Source organism: Vicugna pacos, chromosome 7 (assembly GCF_048564905.1).
Source record: "Vicugna pacos chromosome 7, VicPac4, whole genome shotgun sequence".
In the NCBI taxonomy this organism is placed as follows: Eukaryota; Metazoa; Chordata; class Mammalia; order Artiodactyla; family Camelidae; genus Vicugna; species Vicugna pacos.
In genome coordinates this window covers 2,688,833-2,705,670 of record NC_132993.1, presented here as the reverse complement: position 1 = coordinate 2,705,670, position 16,838 = coordinate 2,688,833, and the positions used below count along the sequence as shown (strand labels likewise).

Genomic DNA, 16,838 nt, shown 5'->3' with positions numbered 1-16,838 from the left:
ACGCTTCCTAAACACAAACTGTGGCAAATCTCGGCTGGTAGTTCAGTCACCAGCCAATTAAAATTCCAACTTCAGAATCTCAATCATGTTTAACTTTCTTGTGAGTGTTATTAACAGAAGGACCCACTTTGGCAAAATACCAGGAAGAAAAATGTAGCTAAGGACATTAAAAACCATTACAGGGATGATAAAATACGATTTACCTAAGACATTCGACCACTCACGGCTACAGATTCTTCAGTTAATATCGGAGGATTGTGGTGGAAAAGCCTCTTTTTTCTCCACTGACCGCATCTCAGGAGCCGAATTGACAGCCGTTTTGGTCAGTGCCAGGTGCACGTGGGAAGGTCTCTCCCGGGCTGCCGGACGGCCCGGCCGTTGGCTTTGCGGAGAGTAAGGCTGGGCGGGATGATCCGAGGTCTGTGGAAGTCCCCGGCCACCTTCATGTCCGTTCCTCTTCCGTGGCACATGCAGGATCTGAACCACAGCGGGGCAGTGGGCCGGGGGGGCAGAGAGGGAAGGAAGGTGGATGGAGGTGGGCGGGTGCCAGAGATGGTGCCGTGTCCTCCAGGACTCTCCCCGTCCTCGCTGTGGGATTTGAGCACCTCATTGAAACTTTTATCCCTGCAGTTTCCTTGAGGGAAAAGTAAAGGTCATAGTGGCACCTACTTGGAGTGGTGGTTCTGGGGAGTGAATGAAAACTTATTGAAACACACACGCTCACGCCTGTGAACCTTGTGCCCGTAAGTTTTGGTACAAGAAATAAAGAAGAATGATCTGCCCAGACCTGGGGCTGGAGGAGGGGCTGGGAAGTGTTTCCTGTATCAGGGGCCCTGGATCCAGGCAGGCTCTGCCTTCGTCTCCTTGCCTGGACCCGCCCTGCCTTCCTAGCGTCCTGTCCTCCCCAAGGCCTTACTGCTTCTGAAAAAGAGAGCGGGGAGGACTGGGGCGGGGGCTGTTCCGGGGGCCATTTTGGTGCAGGCACAGGACAGGTGTCCCCCTTTGTTCCCAGTGAGGCAGATTCTCGTATCATCTCTGATTTATAGAGGAGACAGCTGAGGCACAGAAATGCTAAGTCACTGGCCTAAGGTCACACAGCCTCTGCGGGCTCTGCCGGGTTGTGAATCTGGGAAGTCTGGCTCCAGGGTCCATCCTCCAGAGCACCGCACACCTGGAGGGCAGGATGCTGGTCACGCTGCCCCCGAAAGCCTTCACTCCCTCCCAGGCCCCTCTCCAGGAGGCCATCCAGGATGGGCGGCATCACCCTCCTGGACCAGCCTCCGCCGGTGGTCAGTACTGGGTGATACTGGACTTAGCACCGCGCTATGCTTTGAACAGTAAAACAGAACGGAGGACATGGAGGTCTGCCGCACGGTCAACACCGTCCTCCCGTCGCCTCCCGTCCATCCGGGGATCAGACGCAGCCTCTCTCCCCCGGCTCCCAGAAAGGGACCGCCCTGCAGGGATCTGTGTCACGTCTGCAGGAGCACCGCCCAGTTCACCCGAGTCCCCTCTTCTCCCCTGCACCCCGCCCTCCCCGCCCAGACAGTGCACAACTGACGTTGGGCTGATACGCCCTTAGTTCTTGGGGTCTTGGGTGAGTTTTAAACTCACGCAAAGTCATTCTGCAGCAAGAGCCCCTTCTCACCTTGGCCACCTGCCCTGAGGATGTCAGAGGCCAGTGTTCAGGTACCATTTTACTTGATTCATGGTGAGATTTTCCCTTTTGTGTGAGATCCTTATCACAAAAGCCAGTCCCCCACTAGTCTGTTCTGCACTCTGAGCATCTGTCCCAGCGCTTGGATGGCTGGTGCTCGGTGTGGTCACCGGGCGGGGGGGATCCTGGGCTGGCGGATGGAAGCACTGACCCTGAACAAGGGCCTGTGACCCCACTCACCAGCACCAGCCTGTCTGGGGCCGTAGAGTTCACTGGAGACCATGTGTCTGTTGAAGGCACCCCCAGGTCGTCCGAGGGCAGGACGGAGTGCTGAGCCGCTGATGCCTCCGAGAGGCCGGGAGCCGTCCCCAAGCGCCCTGCTGCCAGACCTACCCTCGGGCTGGTCTACACCCCAGGTTTTCCAGTAAACGCAGCCTCCTGCCACCTTGGCAAACCTCTGCTCACAGTTGGTGGTTACTGTCAGAGCTCAGGAAGCAGGATGGTGTAGACATTCTAGAATCTGCTCAAAGGAAGCTCCGCCCACATCTCAGTCAGGGCCCCAAGAAGTCAGGATGGGGAGCCAGCCGGGGCCCTCGTCGGGGCGTCTGCGAGTCTGTGCCACACCTGGACATGCGGATGACCTGGTAACCTCTATGTCTCCGCACATTTAAATGTTTGTCCGATACGTGCAGGTGCTCTTGTGATGCACGAAATACAAATTATTCTATAAGGGATGTTCAGTATTTCAAACCGAATTAGAATGTGGTATCTGCAAGTTTTTTCCTGTAAGATGGGGTCCTCCTGTTCAGAAAGCCTGAGTAACAGTGATGTAAGCCAGCCCCCTCTTTTTGCAACTGAGGGAGAGAGGCCCAGAGAGGCGGGATCCGGGCCTGGAGAGCGTGAGGCCTCTGGAAGCAGCAGGTGGCACCGTTAACCTGGGCGGTGCTATTTGGAGATGGATTTTTCGCCGAAAGTCACTTTTTTTCTATGGGACAGACCCCAGCTTTGTGGGGTTCCAAAGCTTGTGTGATCTGGGGGATCTCTTTTAGAAAAAGAGCACCGATAATGAACGTGAGGTTGGGCCTGAGAAGGGCTCTGAGTCTTCAGCCTCTCGGCCACTGGCCTCTGTCCCCACTGGGTTTATCCTCCACGGCGAGTTCCCCAGGCGCAGCCGCTTCTCCCCCAGAAAGCGCGCCTCCCAGCTCAGGGCTCCCTGACCTTCGCGTGTGTTTGATCGTCACTGGATTAGCTTCCTGATGAGGACCCACTTGTGCTCTCAGTGCATCCTTCACGTCAGCACAGTAATTTAGAGTGAGGGGAGGGAGGGGGAGAGGAGATCGGTGAGGCCTTTTCTACTTGCAAATGAGGCAGCTCCAGAGAGGGGGGCCTCCTTCCAGGAGCGGCTGCCCTCCCGCCCAGCACAATGGAGCAGGTGGCGGCGGGCAGGCAGAGGGGGCCAGGGTCTGACCCCAGGGCCGGGCCACGGGAGCAGGACCGTAGACCAGAGACCGGCTGGCCGGCTCCCCCTCTCCCCGAGCCTCAGGAAGTCCAGCTGTAAGCAGTGTCCCCGGCCTCTTCACACTTGTCTGAATCCCAGTCGAGGCCCACGCGGGGACTCTCGCCTTCAAAAATAAAGTTGAATTCAGGCTGCCAGCGCTGTTCTAAAGTGCCACCTCCGAGTGCAAGTGGGCGAGCACCGATCCTCCGAGTCCGTGTGAGACCGTGAGCCGGCTTCGCCGTGTGTCCCTGTTGGCACGGCCTGCCTGTTTGCTCCGGGTGAATGGTGGGTGGATGGCTGAATGGATGTGTGAATCACAAACAGATGAATGAGAAACAAGAGAACATCTCTGACCGCTGTCCCCAGCCTGGGCATGCAGCAGGTGCATAGACCAGCGACGCAAGTTCTGGAAGCTCCCTCGATGCCCGCGATGGAAACGAAGAGGAGAGAGTAGGGGAACCTAGGAAAGAGGGCCAGGCAAGAATAGGAACCCGTCGCGCCAGCTCAGGTCTCCTCTTCCCCTCCCTGTCTTTGTGTTCAAGTCTTTGCCGAGCTCAAGCTGTTCTCAGTGGCCCAGATACGATGGCTTAAAACAGTGGCACCTGTCAGTCGGGCCAAGCTTGGCAAACGGAGCTCTCCTCTGCACCAGCCGGGGAGCCGGGGCAGCCGGGGGGCTGGGCTGGAGCCACCTCCCGGGTCCCGCGGCTGACCCTGGCCGCCCGCTGAGCCCTGAGCCGTGCCGACCGGGACGCCCGACACGTGGCCGGGCCTCCCCATGGCATGGCGAGGGTCTCGGGGGAGCAGCCCAGCGAGAGAGCGCCCCAGGGGCTCACTGCCTTTTGTGACCCAGCCTTAGAGGCTGCAGGCCATCACTTCTGCACGTCCTGTCCATTCAGCTGCTTTAGAGAGACCACTGTGGTTCCAGGGGAGGAGACACAGGCCTCAACTCTTCACAGTGGGAGAGCATCAAGGCCCAGAAACGTCGCCAGGGCCAGGACTCATACTCAGCAAGGTGTCCAGCTCTGTCGAGGAGTTTATACTCAGGTACAGACGACCCCCTGGGGGAATGAAGAACCGTTAATAACCCAGAATAATGTCAAGAGGCTTTTATGGCTTCAGTTTTTGGAAGGTGCTTCTGATGTGTCTGTCTGCTCCAGGCTGCTAGGAGCCCTAAGATCATCCCCAAATTCGTCCACGGGCCAGGTGTGGCCCCGAGACCACAGCCTTACTCTCACTGGAGCTTCAGGAGAAACAATAAAAGGTGATTAACTGGTCACGCTCGTGAGACCTGGGGTTCAGAGCCCGTAGGCACAGACGTCGTCCAGCCAGCCTCTTGCTTTAAGTGACGGTCTGGCCACTCCTGCAGCAGTTACAAATTCGGGAGCATCTTACTTTCTGCTCTTGGAGGCAGTCTATAATTTTGCATTGTGTCTCTAAGAAAACACAAGCTACTCCCTGGATACTGCGTTCCGGACAGAAAACCCAGGCAGCAGGGAGTTCACAGCGTGGCACCAACAATGAGCTGAAGCGTCAGATACAGGGGAGACAACAGAGTGGAAATGGCAGGTGATCGATATAAAATCGGGAGAACGAGGGATCCAAGTCTTGCCAGGCTGGCATCGTGGCGGTCTGTGACCTCTGGCCACTCAGAAGTGCAGGGATGAGGTAGGTTTGTGCCCGCGCCCTCCACGCCCCCGAGCTAGACACAGCGCATGGACATGGGCGTACATGGTAGGGTTCTGGCTCCGCAGGGCACTCGGAAGCTCCCCCCGTCTCACATCTGTGGGTCCCTCACCCACCTTGGGATTTCTTTTCAGCTGAGCCCTGAGCCGTGCCGCGGCCGGCCTGGTGGTGCAGTCAGAGGACAGCAGGCTCGTTCCAGCTCCCAGTACCCGCTGTGACTCCCCACCGCCCTCTCCCCCGCCACCCTCCCAGGTCCACGTGACCCTCTGTCAGACCTGGGGGCCCCTGTTGTCCAACATTTACATCTGGTGCAGAGGCTGCTTCCGGGGGCGCAGGTCAGGCCTGAACTCACATGCAGCAGTGAGAGTCCCTCCTCCCTTCCCAAAATGTATCTTTCTCGTTTGAGCGGAAGATGGTCCCTGGACAGGACAGGGGAGGTGAAGGAAAGATGTGTCTTCCTGCTCAGAAAGGCAAGTCTCTCCTTTTGTTCCAAGGCAAGGCTCACACAGTTCATTTAGTCGCTAAAATAGGTTTTTTCCCTAAAAGCTCTATCCGTAAACTACATTTGGTTCACGGCGTTTAAGCCAACCGCCTCATTAAGCTGGAGAGCCTGAGGAAAATGTTTGCAGAGCAGGGACATCGTAATTAACACAAAAATGTCACGATTTCATCTGCCTGGTCCTTTTCCCCTTAGTTTCTTACACTTAATTATCTCTTTAATGAGCAACTAACTCACAGGAAAAATAAACACGCCAGGGAACAATGTGTTGAAGGGCATTCGGGGAAAAAAACGGAAGCCACCCTCGTGTACCGCCTGGCCGTGCGTGTGGTGGGATTTCTTTTTTATTTGTGGTCCTCTCGCTTTGGGATGGAATTGCAGGAACTAACGCTGAGCAGGTGTCTGCCACCCCGAACTGTATGGTCCCCACCAGCCAGCACATTTGTAGTCCGGAGCTGGGGTCCTCTTTCTTTCTTTCTTTCTTCCTTTCTTTCTTTCTTTCTTTCTTTCTTTCTTTCTTTCTTTCTTTCTTTCTTTCTTTCTTTCTTTCTTTCTTTCTTTCCTTTCTTTCCTTTCTTTCCTTTCTTTCTTTCTTTCTTTCTTTCTTCTTTCTTTCTTTTTCGCGAATGGAACTCGGGGCAAATACTCTGGCATCTGCTGATGGAAGTGACAGAAACAGTGCTTCTCAGCCCAGCATTGGGCCCCACCTTCCCCCATGTTTCCTCCCTCTCGTCCCTGAACGTGCGACCCCCTGCCCTGGACCGAAGCAGCAGTGTTTCCTTCCCATATGAGGACAAGTCTAGAAAGGAGGCGGACACACCGCAGGTGGACGAGGAGGGGGCTGGACTGCCGAGCAGCGAAGGTGGCAGGACCCCCCAGCCTGCTGCCTGGCCGTGCTCCCCCACCCTCCTTCCCAGGAGGTCGTTCAGGGTCAAAGGGAAGCCGCAGATGAGTTGTGTCTGCAGGGCTGTGTTGTCTGCTGGATTCTGTGCAGCGTGCGTTCTAGAAGACTTTGTTGCCACCTCCGTTTTCCTGCTGGGACTTTCCAGGGCTGGCCGTGAACCCATGTGCCCTGAGCACCGCAGCCAGGCTCGCAGGCCAATTTCGGGTGGATGGCGCCTCCTTCCCCCTCTGCCCCCGGAGCCCTGCCTCCCCCGCAGCCTGCAGCACTGAAGTGATTGAGCAGAATCAGCTGCAAATTGCATTGCAAAGGGTGCCTATTCTTTCCAGCAGACCGTCTGCTGGAGTCTATTACTCACCCGACCGCGCGCGCCGGCCAGACAAGCCAGGTGCTTCTGTAGAAAGTCATTCCCGAATCACCTCGTTCCAAACTCGCACCTGAAAGTCACTTTGCCGGCTGCTGACAACGCTGGAAAATTACAAGCCCTGGAGAGTTGGCTTTCTTCCCTTTTTTTCTTTTTTTTTTTTTTTTTCAGTTTTTTTGGGGTTTCGTTTTGTTTTGCCTCAGTAGAACTTTGGGTTCTTATCGGCTCTGGAAAAGCTTCTGAGTCATTTCCCGGGGTGCCACAAGGTCACCGAGCACGGGCAGGAGGACGTGTGAGAGGCGGCCTCGGCACCCCTTGGCTGACGGCTGGGGCTGGAGCGGGACCTCTTCTCTGCTGTAGGTGGCAGAACCGGGGCAGAAGCCAGGGCCCCGGGCGCCTTCAGCACCTCTCCCCGATGAGCTGTGCTGCGGTCCGAGGGGCGGGGTGTCAGGTGCGCGGGGCGTCCTGGTGGTTGGACTCCGCTGTCCGGTGCCGGTCCTGGGCAGGAGTCTGCAGGCTGCTGGCAGGCGGAGGCAAGCGCTCAGAGGGCAGGGAAGACTTAGTTAGAGGGAGGACGGCACTTTTTGGAGGCATAACTCCTAGCATTGCTGCTGCAGGCCCCACGAGACGTCAGGGCTCCTCCCACTAAGAAACCAGGCGGGGGGGAGCCGGTGATGGAGGGACAGACGGCACCACCAGCCGCCTCCCCCGCCGGAGGCCCCCACTCGCAGTCCCTGCACCTGGCTGTGGGATGCCTTCGGAGGCACTGCCGCAGGGCCCTGACCCCCCACCCCTCCACGCCCTGTCGCCATCCTGCAGCCATCGGGCCCCCCCCCACAACGCCAGGCCGGCAAGGCGGGTCCAGCTCCTAGTCCCTCTGTGACCCTCTCTTCCCGCTGCCGCATCCCTTGGCTTTGTCCTGATTCACGTCTTTCTCCTCGAGTTTGACGCACTCGTGCTGTTTCCTCGGGGTGGTCTCGGGTTCTCAGGTGTGACTTCGTCCCCACGGGCTCGCAGAGCCGGTGTCTCGCCTGACGGTGCCGGGGCAGTGGGACTCACGTGTGCGGTTGTAGATGCACTGATCATTACTCTAAAAACTAAGCTGGGGGAATTGCAGTACGTATAGATCAGGCACAAGGAAGGATCCCGCGACCTCGGCGCTGCTGAGCACCAAGATGCTCCTCTGGCCCAGTTCTCTGACGTCTCACACCTGGGAAGTGTCTTGTCTTGGCTTGTTAAAGAAACAGAGCAGAACCATCGTTTCCGGAATAGACGTCAGACCCTGCAGAACTCACTCACAGACAGGGCTCCACGTAGCCTTGCCGGGTCGGGACGGGAAGTAGAAATGGGTGCTTCTGGCGGAAACCTAAGAGAACGGCCGTCTCCATTTCAGTCTCGTTGAGGACGAGGCCATTCTGTGCTTCTGCCACATGGGATGAAACTGCGTCCTTCCTTTACGAGCGAGGAGCAGGCTCGCCTTGACCTTCTTCTTCTGCAGGGCTGTGTGTGAGGGGGTCCACGGGCGGGCACGGACCCCAGGCGTCTCCTGCGAGTTAGTCTGGGATTTTCTAGGATTCACCCTCCAGCAGTTTACCTTCTCACTTTGGTTCTGCCTGGACGTGCCCTGCTTCAGGGTGAACTGACTGTTTTTTGATCGTCTTACAGTAATAACCCACAGCAGAACAATGAGGAGTCAGCTCAAAAAGCACTTGTTAGAAACAAGGTCCCCCGGACAGCACAGGGAACTGTATTCAGTGTCTTGTAAGAGCCGATAATGAAAAAGAACGTGAAAGCGAATACACATGTGTATGACTGAGGCACTGCGCTGTACACCAGGAGCTAACCTGCTGTAGATCAACTGTACTTCAATTTAAAAAAAATGGTTTTAATTTTAAAAGGCACTTTTTGAACTCATATTGCTCAAATTTGTGCCAAAAAGAAAAACCCGTCTTCAGACGAATAGGCCCTGTTCGTTTGGGCTGACTGGCTGGGGCTTACGGCGCTGGGTCTGGAGGTCAGCACCCGGCCTCTCTTGAATGAAGGTGTATCCAGGGCACAGTGAAGCCTCAAAGTTGTAGAGGGACTCGTGACTCCCGGCCAGCAGCCCTCGTGCGGGAGCAGCTCCGGCCCCACCCCACCCCCGTCCGTGCCCGCCCACAGTTCTCTGCTCTGTTTGTTTCCCTTAGAGGAGATTTTGAAGACCCACATCGCCCACTGGTGGTCCCCGGACGGCACGCGGCTGGCCTACGCTGCCATCAACGACTCCCGCGTGCCGGTCATGGAGCTCCCCACCTACACCGGCTCGGCCTACCCCGCCGCCAAGCCCTACCGCTACCCCAAGGTGAGCGCTCCGGGCCTGGAGCGGGGACACTCGGACGTGCGGGGGGCAGTGCAGCAAACACGGGGAGGGCAACTGTTTCACGTTCCATTGCATTGAAGGCCCGTCTTTGGGGAGTCAGATCTGTCCGCGGGTTTACTTTATTTGGAATAACGGGACTGCCATTAACGATTTGTCTAAGCTTCATCAGAACTCAAATACGTGAGCTCCCTTGTGACTGATTCAGTGGCGACAGAAACTCACACTGCCCCCTCCCGGGCACGCTCTCCTCAAACTCCTTTTTTAGAATTTGGCTTCTGGGAGGCCGGAGGGACCCCGTCTGCCCCTGGTCCCCGGAGTCTGGGCTGGGCTGTTTGGGGCTTGGTCACGTTCTGACCCATACATACTGTGTCTAACTGCGTCCCAGGCCGACTTGTTGGCACAAGAAGCCAGCAGAACGGCAAGGCTGCAGGAGGGGGGGTGGGGGCGGTGGACAGACAGACCCGGCTTTGTCAGCGGATCACAGTGTCCTGGCTTGAAGGGAGTCCTGACGCCTCTCCCGCCCACTCCGCTGGGGACAGGCTGGTGTCCAGAGGGTGGACGCAGTCCGCCAGCACCTCCTGGTGACAGTCCTCCCTTGCGCCCGCGGCTACTGGAAGGGCGACTCCAGCCTCTGCCAGTGAGCCCTGAGCCTTGACTTCAAGCCACAGGGGGCCCTGGGATGGCGCCACATGCCCTGCACACCAGATACGGGCCTGCTGGCCGTTTGCAGGAAGAGGGTCCGTCATGTCCAAGCAAGGCCAGTGAGGTTCCCCGAGTCCCGGGCCTGAGAAAGGGAACACCTGGGCTGTCAGGCGCTTGGCTCTAACGAGCACATGCTGTGCGGCTTACACAGCACAGTTACCCCTCACAGTCCTGGAGGCTGGGAGCCAGAGACCACCCAGACACAGAATGGCTTCCCTGGGGGGCCATGTGATGGGAGTTCCTTGGATCAAGGAGTGAAGTGACGAGATCCAGAACAGTACGGCCCTGATCAGACAGTGAGCTCTGGGGCAGATGGCTCAGGATTTGGGCTTCATGTTTCGGTAGAAAGCCAACATACTCTGGCCAGTAGAATTTGGTCCCTGCCCCAGACCCCTCCCCTTCCAAGTCAGAGCCCGTGAGCTGGTGGCCCAGCTGACTCCTGCCCTGAGTGGGGCTGGCTTCCATTGTCACCCCAGCACCTCCCTCTGCAGGGGGAGTGGACGAGGGCAAGGGTGTCAGCCCCAGCAGCCACGGCTCCCCCGCCCCGGTCAGGCTGGCGCCCGGCCGGGAAGAGGCAGCAGAGGTGAGCGGGGAGCAGGGCACGGCAGGGCTCCACCCTCCCCCGCTGGGCCGGCCCGCCCTCCTGGCACCGCATCCAGGACTCTCTGCTCCTGGGCCAGCTTCTTTCCCCTCCTGCACTCAGGCAAGGGGCATGGTGCTCGCTGGGCGTCGTCGACAGACGAGGGTGGGAGGAATGCGGAGGGAGGGGCGCGGTCGCCCAGTCGCCCCGTGTCCTGACGCCTGTGCTGGGAGGAGCTGCCCCTGCCTGCAGGGCTCCAGGCCCTGGGGGCCGGCCTGTGGCTCTCCCAGGGACTCGGCGCCCGGCCCCGCCAGGCCGCTCACGCCTGTGCCCCTTTACTTCCTAGGCTGGATGTGAGAACCCCAGCATCTCCCTGCACGTCATCGGCCTCAACGGACCCACCCACGACCTGGAGATGACGCCGCCTGACGATCCGCGAATGAGGTTTGCGTCCTTCCCCTTGTTGTGGTCAATAATGGTCAGATGGACGCCCGCTGCACGGTCAGGTTTATTCAGCTGCTAATTGAAAAATGCAAGGAGAAGGTACATTTGCTTAGGTTTTCTTGACTGCTTTATGGTTTGGTTTTCTGGGAAAGGAACACCAGTCAACCCGGTGCCACTATTTCCTACCTGATGTCAGGCCCAGATTCTCCTCCCCGGAGGCTGGGTGTCTGGGGGTGTTGGGGGCTGTCTGGTTAACCACACGTGTCCAGCGGGGGCACGCTGCCCGGCGCACAGCCGACATCGAAGGGCATCCGTTGGGGGCACAGTCTCTCCAGGACAATCCACGTGGTCACACCTTCTGTACGAGGCGCCCCATTCTGAGAGCGTTGTTTACAACATCACCACCCTTTGCCAGCTGCAGGGGTGAGTGGTGGGTCCTGTTCCAAGAAGCGGGGCTCCCAGTTGGTAAGGTAACAACCATGTCATTGGTGGGACATGTGGACAGAGGTGACTGTCTTGTTACTAACGACTGATTTAGGTGGATTTCATTTTCTGCTCAAAACCGCTGGGTGAGATCCATCCAAGTGAAGTGGTCTGAGTGTCAGCCTCATTTCATCCCAAAGTTCAGGCAGCCTGGGGGCCGATCCTCCCTCCAGAGCCCACTTTTATCATCATTAAGCCTCTCTCTGCTGAGAAAACTGGCGGGAGTCTCGGAGAAGAGGAGGGAATTGAGATCCTGAGCATCTACAAGTGGGTTAAGGCAGGAACGGTCCGTCCTGAGTCTCAGCAAATACCCAGCCCACGTTTTGCCACAGCTGGAGCCCGAGTCTTCCCCTATTCAGTTACAGAACCCCGCCTGGTTCGTAGCTTCCGGAAGCTCCCAGAAGGGCAGGAGCCTTGGGCTCAGCCAGTCTGGCCCCTCCACGAGCCCAGTGCCGGGACACACACACAGGCACGTGGTCCCACTGGTCTGTGATGGTGCGGTCTTCACCTGTGGTGCTTCTGCTGCCGCCCCGGGTGGGACCCGCCGCCCGCAGCCCGGAAGTCGGGGCCTCCGCAGATGCCAGGAGGGGCTTTCAGCTCTCCCCCCGCCCCCTGGTGACGTGTGAAGTGCTGTAGGGTCCTGAGGGGACAGAGCAGGCCCGGCGCCCACCGGAGAGGCCCCCGTTCACTCGTGTGGCCGGTCCCGAGGCCTGAGTCCCCTGCGGCCCCTCTGTGGGGAGCGGCCCCCAGTCTGTGCTGGTCGAGGGGTCTGCTCAGTTTGGCTGGCGGCGTTTTTCGCTGGGAAAGAAGAAATTTCTGACGCTGGCTTTGTCTGCTCTCCTGAAGACCCACGTGTTTCATTGTTTCCTTCCAGCCCTGTCCCCGCCAAGCCCCCTGGGGCCTAGTCCAGCCAACTCTCTGAATTAATGTGGAAAGTCACCTGGAAAATTTAAGCCATCTGTTTGAGTTAATTGAAAATCTCTGTTTAGTCAATTTGGTGATGCTGTTTCCGCAGGCTTGATTAGCTGCAAGGACAGTGAGAAATCAGCCTCGGTCGGGCCTCGCTGTTCAGACGCGGCCACGGGTTTTCTGCTCGCCCCGGTTTTCTGGGCTAAAGGTGGCGACGCTTTTCCGACACAGTGGAGACCCGCCGTCTGTTCATGTCACGCTTTCTCACCGCCTTCTCCGCCCCGCAGCCTCGAGATCTCTCAGTGCGCGCAGATCTCTCTGAAATCACACACTAAATGTGAGCGTGTGTTTACTGAGCACTTATTTGCATCCATTAGACAGAGAATTTAGCATGAATGAAGCGTGGAGGTTCCAGTGCAGAGGAGGGCTAGACCTTGAGCAGACTGCTATGAACGAGTGAAGGACTGCAGGCGGGAGACGGGTGGCGGGCGTGGGGCGGGGTCTGCAGGTCCCCACGCCCGGCACTACCGACACCTGGGGCCCGTGCTTCCCGCCTAGGGGGCTGCCCTGCGCATTGCAGAGAATGCAGCAGCCTCCCTGCCTCCGCCCAGTGGATGTGGCTGCCAGCGTGACAGGCAGAGGTGCTCCTAGACTGAGAACCACTGGTTTAGAGTGAAGATGCACCTGCCGGCTGCCTGGGTTCAGAGCCTGGGGCCGTGACCTTGGGCAGGTCACTCTTCCCCCGAGTCAGTCAGGTTCCTCGTCTGCAAAAGGAGAGAAACAATAGTGACAAGAAGGTCTGCTCTTGTGGGTGGTCGTGGACATTAAATGAGCTGCTGCGTGTGGCACAGGGCTGCCGGCACTCCCCGTGGCTGACTGCGCTCACCTTTGGAACCCCACCCTGCCCTCGCTCGGAACTTCAGGGCCGTTTCCAACCGCCCACTTTAAGAGAGATGCTGGCACGTCTCTCTTAAAGTGTCAGACTGCGGTTCTTAGGCAAAGTGAATGAGCGTTGTGTCGGGGGCTTTATTCAACTCACTAATTATTAACAAGAGCGCCAGTGCGGTGTGAGACCCAGTCCAAAGGCGCTGGAGGAGCTCGGTGTATGCGGACAGTCCGACGAGGATGTAAGCATAAGTTTGGGGCTTACCGGTCCACCAGGGCCCTAACCTTAACCCTAGGGGGTCTGGCCCACCAGACAAAATCCACGTGAGACACCCACCCCCATGGTCACCCAGGCCTGCACGGGAGGAGTGCCCGGCTGTGCTGATAAAACAAACGCCCTTGTGTGCTGGTTTCCGCGGGCCTTGGCGGAGCTGTGGAGCTGGGAGGGGAGTTAAGATGTGGCAGGTGCCCGGCGGGGTCCTTCTGAGGACGGGTCGTGCTGCACGGGCATGTGTCTTTATTCTCCTCCAAACACCGGGTTAACATGTCGCCCATCCGCGGCCCGGGCGCTCATCCTGACTGTCGGTGGCATCGGGGCACGAGGGGGTTACCGAGCCTGAGGACGGAAGCTGGTGCTGCTGCGTCCCCAGCGCTCCTGGGCCAGGGGACGGCTCTTGCCGCCCACCACCCCTTCCATGACCTGTCAGAGGCCAAAGTCAAACAAGGCCACTTTTCCTTTATTTGACGTCAGTGAGTTCACGTGACTCGCCAGTACCGAGACCCAGGTCTGCCCGGCTCCTGCGCACCATCCTTCCCGGTCAGCACGAGCGTTCTCGTCCATTTGCTCTTTTTTAACCTAATCCCCCAGCTCCCCCGCCCCATCGTAGGCACCTATTTAAGATGTATTTGGGTACCTTTCCCCCGTCAGTGTTTGTAAAACATACTGTTGTGTGTGTGTCCCTACTTCACACACATGGCATTGTGATGCAGATACAGATAACAGTTACATAAAGGTGTGTGCGCATGTGCACGTGCGTGCGGGTGGATCTGTCTCCTCTCCTCCGCTCAGCGCTCTGCTGGGACCTCGCGTGTGTCCGTGTGGCTCACTGCTTCTAGCTGCGCAGCGACTCGGTTTCTGCAAATTCGCAGGAAGCTTTCATTCTCGGGGGCCCTCTGCCTCCAGGCTCCTCCTCCACGTGCACTGCCCGTGACACCCCCCCTTTCTGAACCCGAGAGGAAACCCAGCTTCTCTCTGTCCAGTCTATACAAAGTATGGACTCGCTGGGAGACTGGTATATTGAATCCAGTCAGGGTTTTATTCAGGATTAAGGCCTTTATTCAGGATTAAGGGGAAGACAGAGGTATTCAGAGCGGTGGAAACATCACAGAAAAACAGGGTCCCCGTCCTAGTGCCCCGAGCATCCCCCGTCAAAGTCTCACTATCACCACCTCCACTGCCACCGCCACCACCGCCACTGTCACCATCACCACCTCCACTGCCACCACCTCCACTGCCACCACCTCCACTGTCACCATCACCACCTCCACTGCCACCACCTCCACTGCCACCACCTCTACTGCCACCGCCACCACCTCCACTGTCTGCCACCACCATCCCACCACTGCCACCATCACTGCCACCACCACCTGGCCTGCCCATCATGCACTTTTAATTAGGGATGGAACCAAGACTTGAACACAAGACCCTGACCCCAACCCACCACTCATGTCATTGTCCACGAGCTGTCATGCCTACCGCTTTTCACTCTGTGCTTAAACTTTCAGGTGCACACAATACACCAGAAGGCAGTTTCAATAAATCTCTCCTTCCTGGTTTCCTTCTTTGGGGGTGTGGCCTGGGTTTCGGGGCTTTTTAAGGCTCCCCAGGTGATTCCTAACTGCGGCCAAGGCGCAAAGCCCTTTCCGGCAGCAGTGGTTCACCTGGGAGGGAAGGGCTGTCTCATTTTCAGATTAAGGAACATGCCTGCAGTTCCGGCCCTGAGTCTGCCATCCTGCTGACGTACTTCTAGTCTTTTGTCTTTAGGTTAATGACTGTGGGAAGGTACTTGTTTTATCTGAATGTGACTTCCAAATTTATTTGGATTACTTGGAAATGTTCTGGGTATGAATTGCATAAATCACCTCGAATGCCCTCGGAGCTAGACCTGGCTCTGTGTTACCTCCTGTGTTAAAGTAACGACCTGGTACCAAAATACTCAAATGAAGTAATTTTGGGGAGCAGCTTGAGTGGACTGGCCCAGCCCGACAGCCCTTGTGTTTGCGATATCAGACCAGGCTGTGCTCTTTGTTACCCAAGGCGGCTAGAAGCTCTTAGCGGGCCGCGCAGGAGTGTAGAAGCTCCCGGCTGGAGCAGTGACAGGTCTTTATTCTGTTGATGCATTGGAGAGGGAGTTCTCAATGTCACTATTGATCACAAGAATCAATTTTTAAAAATGTCCAGTGCTTTAGAAGCCTGGAAATCTGAGTCTTGGATGTCCAGATAAATAAATTTCTGGGGAAGAACGCATGTTTTACTTTGCCGTGGTCCGTGTTTGGGATAGAAGCCGGATCGCTCTGAAGACACTGTAGGTCGATTTGCAAGCAGTGATCAGTGTTCATCAGACGTACAGACCAGGAGACGTCAGAAAAGTAAAACGGGACTCTGCCTTCCTGTCTCCGTAAGTAAGACGCCTCTGTTGGCCAACAAGCTCTTTCAGCCAGCAAAAGTGTTGACACTTGAAGAGGTCAGTGGCACACCGGGCAAGGGCTTCCCCGGCCGCATCACAGGCCGGGTGAGCGGGTGACAGCGAACGCAGAGGGCTTAGTGAGAGTTCTCCCTCACGGACGACGGCGAATCCGGAGCATGGACCTGACGGCGTCTGCCGGAGAACGGGACTTGGCAGCCTCTACCGGCCCTCACGTGACGTGCGTCCAGCGTGCAGTACGGCTGGCAAGCGGGCGTCCCAGGTACCACGCGGCAGCTCAGCCTCCCCTGCCTAAGGGCCTCCTGTCTCCGGGCCCCCGTTGCTGGAAGTGCTCTGAAAATTCCTCTTACCTATCTCTCCTGCATTTCCTCCACAACGTACGAGAGGCAGGTGACTTGTTCAGAATCGCGGCTGACTGACTCCGGGCCAGGCTTGGCATCCAGGTGTCCGAGTCTGGCGTCCCGTTCGCTTCTGTGCTGTCGGTTCAAAGCGCCGAGCTCTCGGGGTCTCTGTAGGCAGACCCTTTCCCACCACCCGGCCCTGTGCGCCTGCTTCTCATCATCGGGGCCAGTGTCTGAGAGCCTGCTCTGAGCCGGGCCCCCTCCCCAGAGGCACTGCTGAGGGGATGGACGGCTGTGTCCTACACCCTCGGCAGGTGGGGTTCCTGCGGACCGAGCTCTTCCCGTCCCTCCCGCCGGCGTTCGCACGAGTCTCTTCTCCCCTGTCCCTCGGGTCTGAGTACAAGTCGGAGGAAGCTACGTTCCTGCGTCTTTGGAGCTGAGTCACAAACGCTCTCGGGCCTGTGAGGCTGCCCGTAGGGGCCCTCGCACACAGAAGGCGGCCGTCCCCGGATGTCCTTGGAGGGACAAAGCCCACGTGCTGCCGTAAGTATTGCCAGTTGGGGTTACTCCTCAGGCCTGACGGCCTTTCCCCTGGGAGAGCCCACGCACTGAAGGGTGATTATGTCAGGGAAAAACACCTAGACTTTGACAGGGAGAGACTTCACCTTGAAAGACAGATGATCGCACCGGGGAGGACACACCGCCTCAGAAATCCGTCTCACAGTCTCACTGGAACGGGGCAAAGGAGGTTCAGGGGGTGGGCGGGGTCTGTGGAGGGAGGCCGGGCGGGCGGACGGGGCTGCCCCGTGGTCAGCTGGTTCCGGGAGC

At 57.8% G+C, this 16,838-nt stretch overlaps 1 protein-coding gene across 3 annotated transcripts in view; it reads left to right on the top strand.

Annotated features, from left to right (window-relative positions):
* DPP6 (dipeptidyl peptidase like 6) overlaps window positions 1–16,838 on the top strand; it is an 837,334-nt gene that overhangs the window by 740,183 nt on the left and 80,313 nt on the right. For all 3 annotated transcript variants that reach the window (XM_072964103.1, XM_072964105.1, XM_072964104.1), the window contains exons 9-10: window positions 8,789–8,943; window positions 10,590–10,687. In XM_072964103.1, coding sequence (XP_072820204.1) covers window positions 8,789–8,943; window positions 10,590–10,687 — 253 coding nt within the window. The remainder of the gene's footprint in view (window positions 1–8,788; window positions 8,944–10,589; window positions 10,688–16,838) is intronic.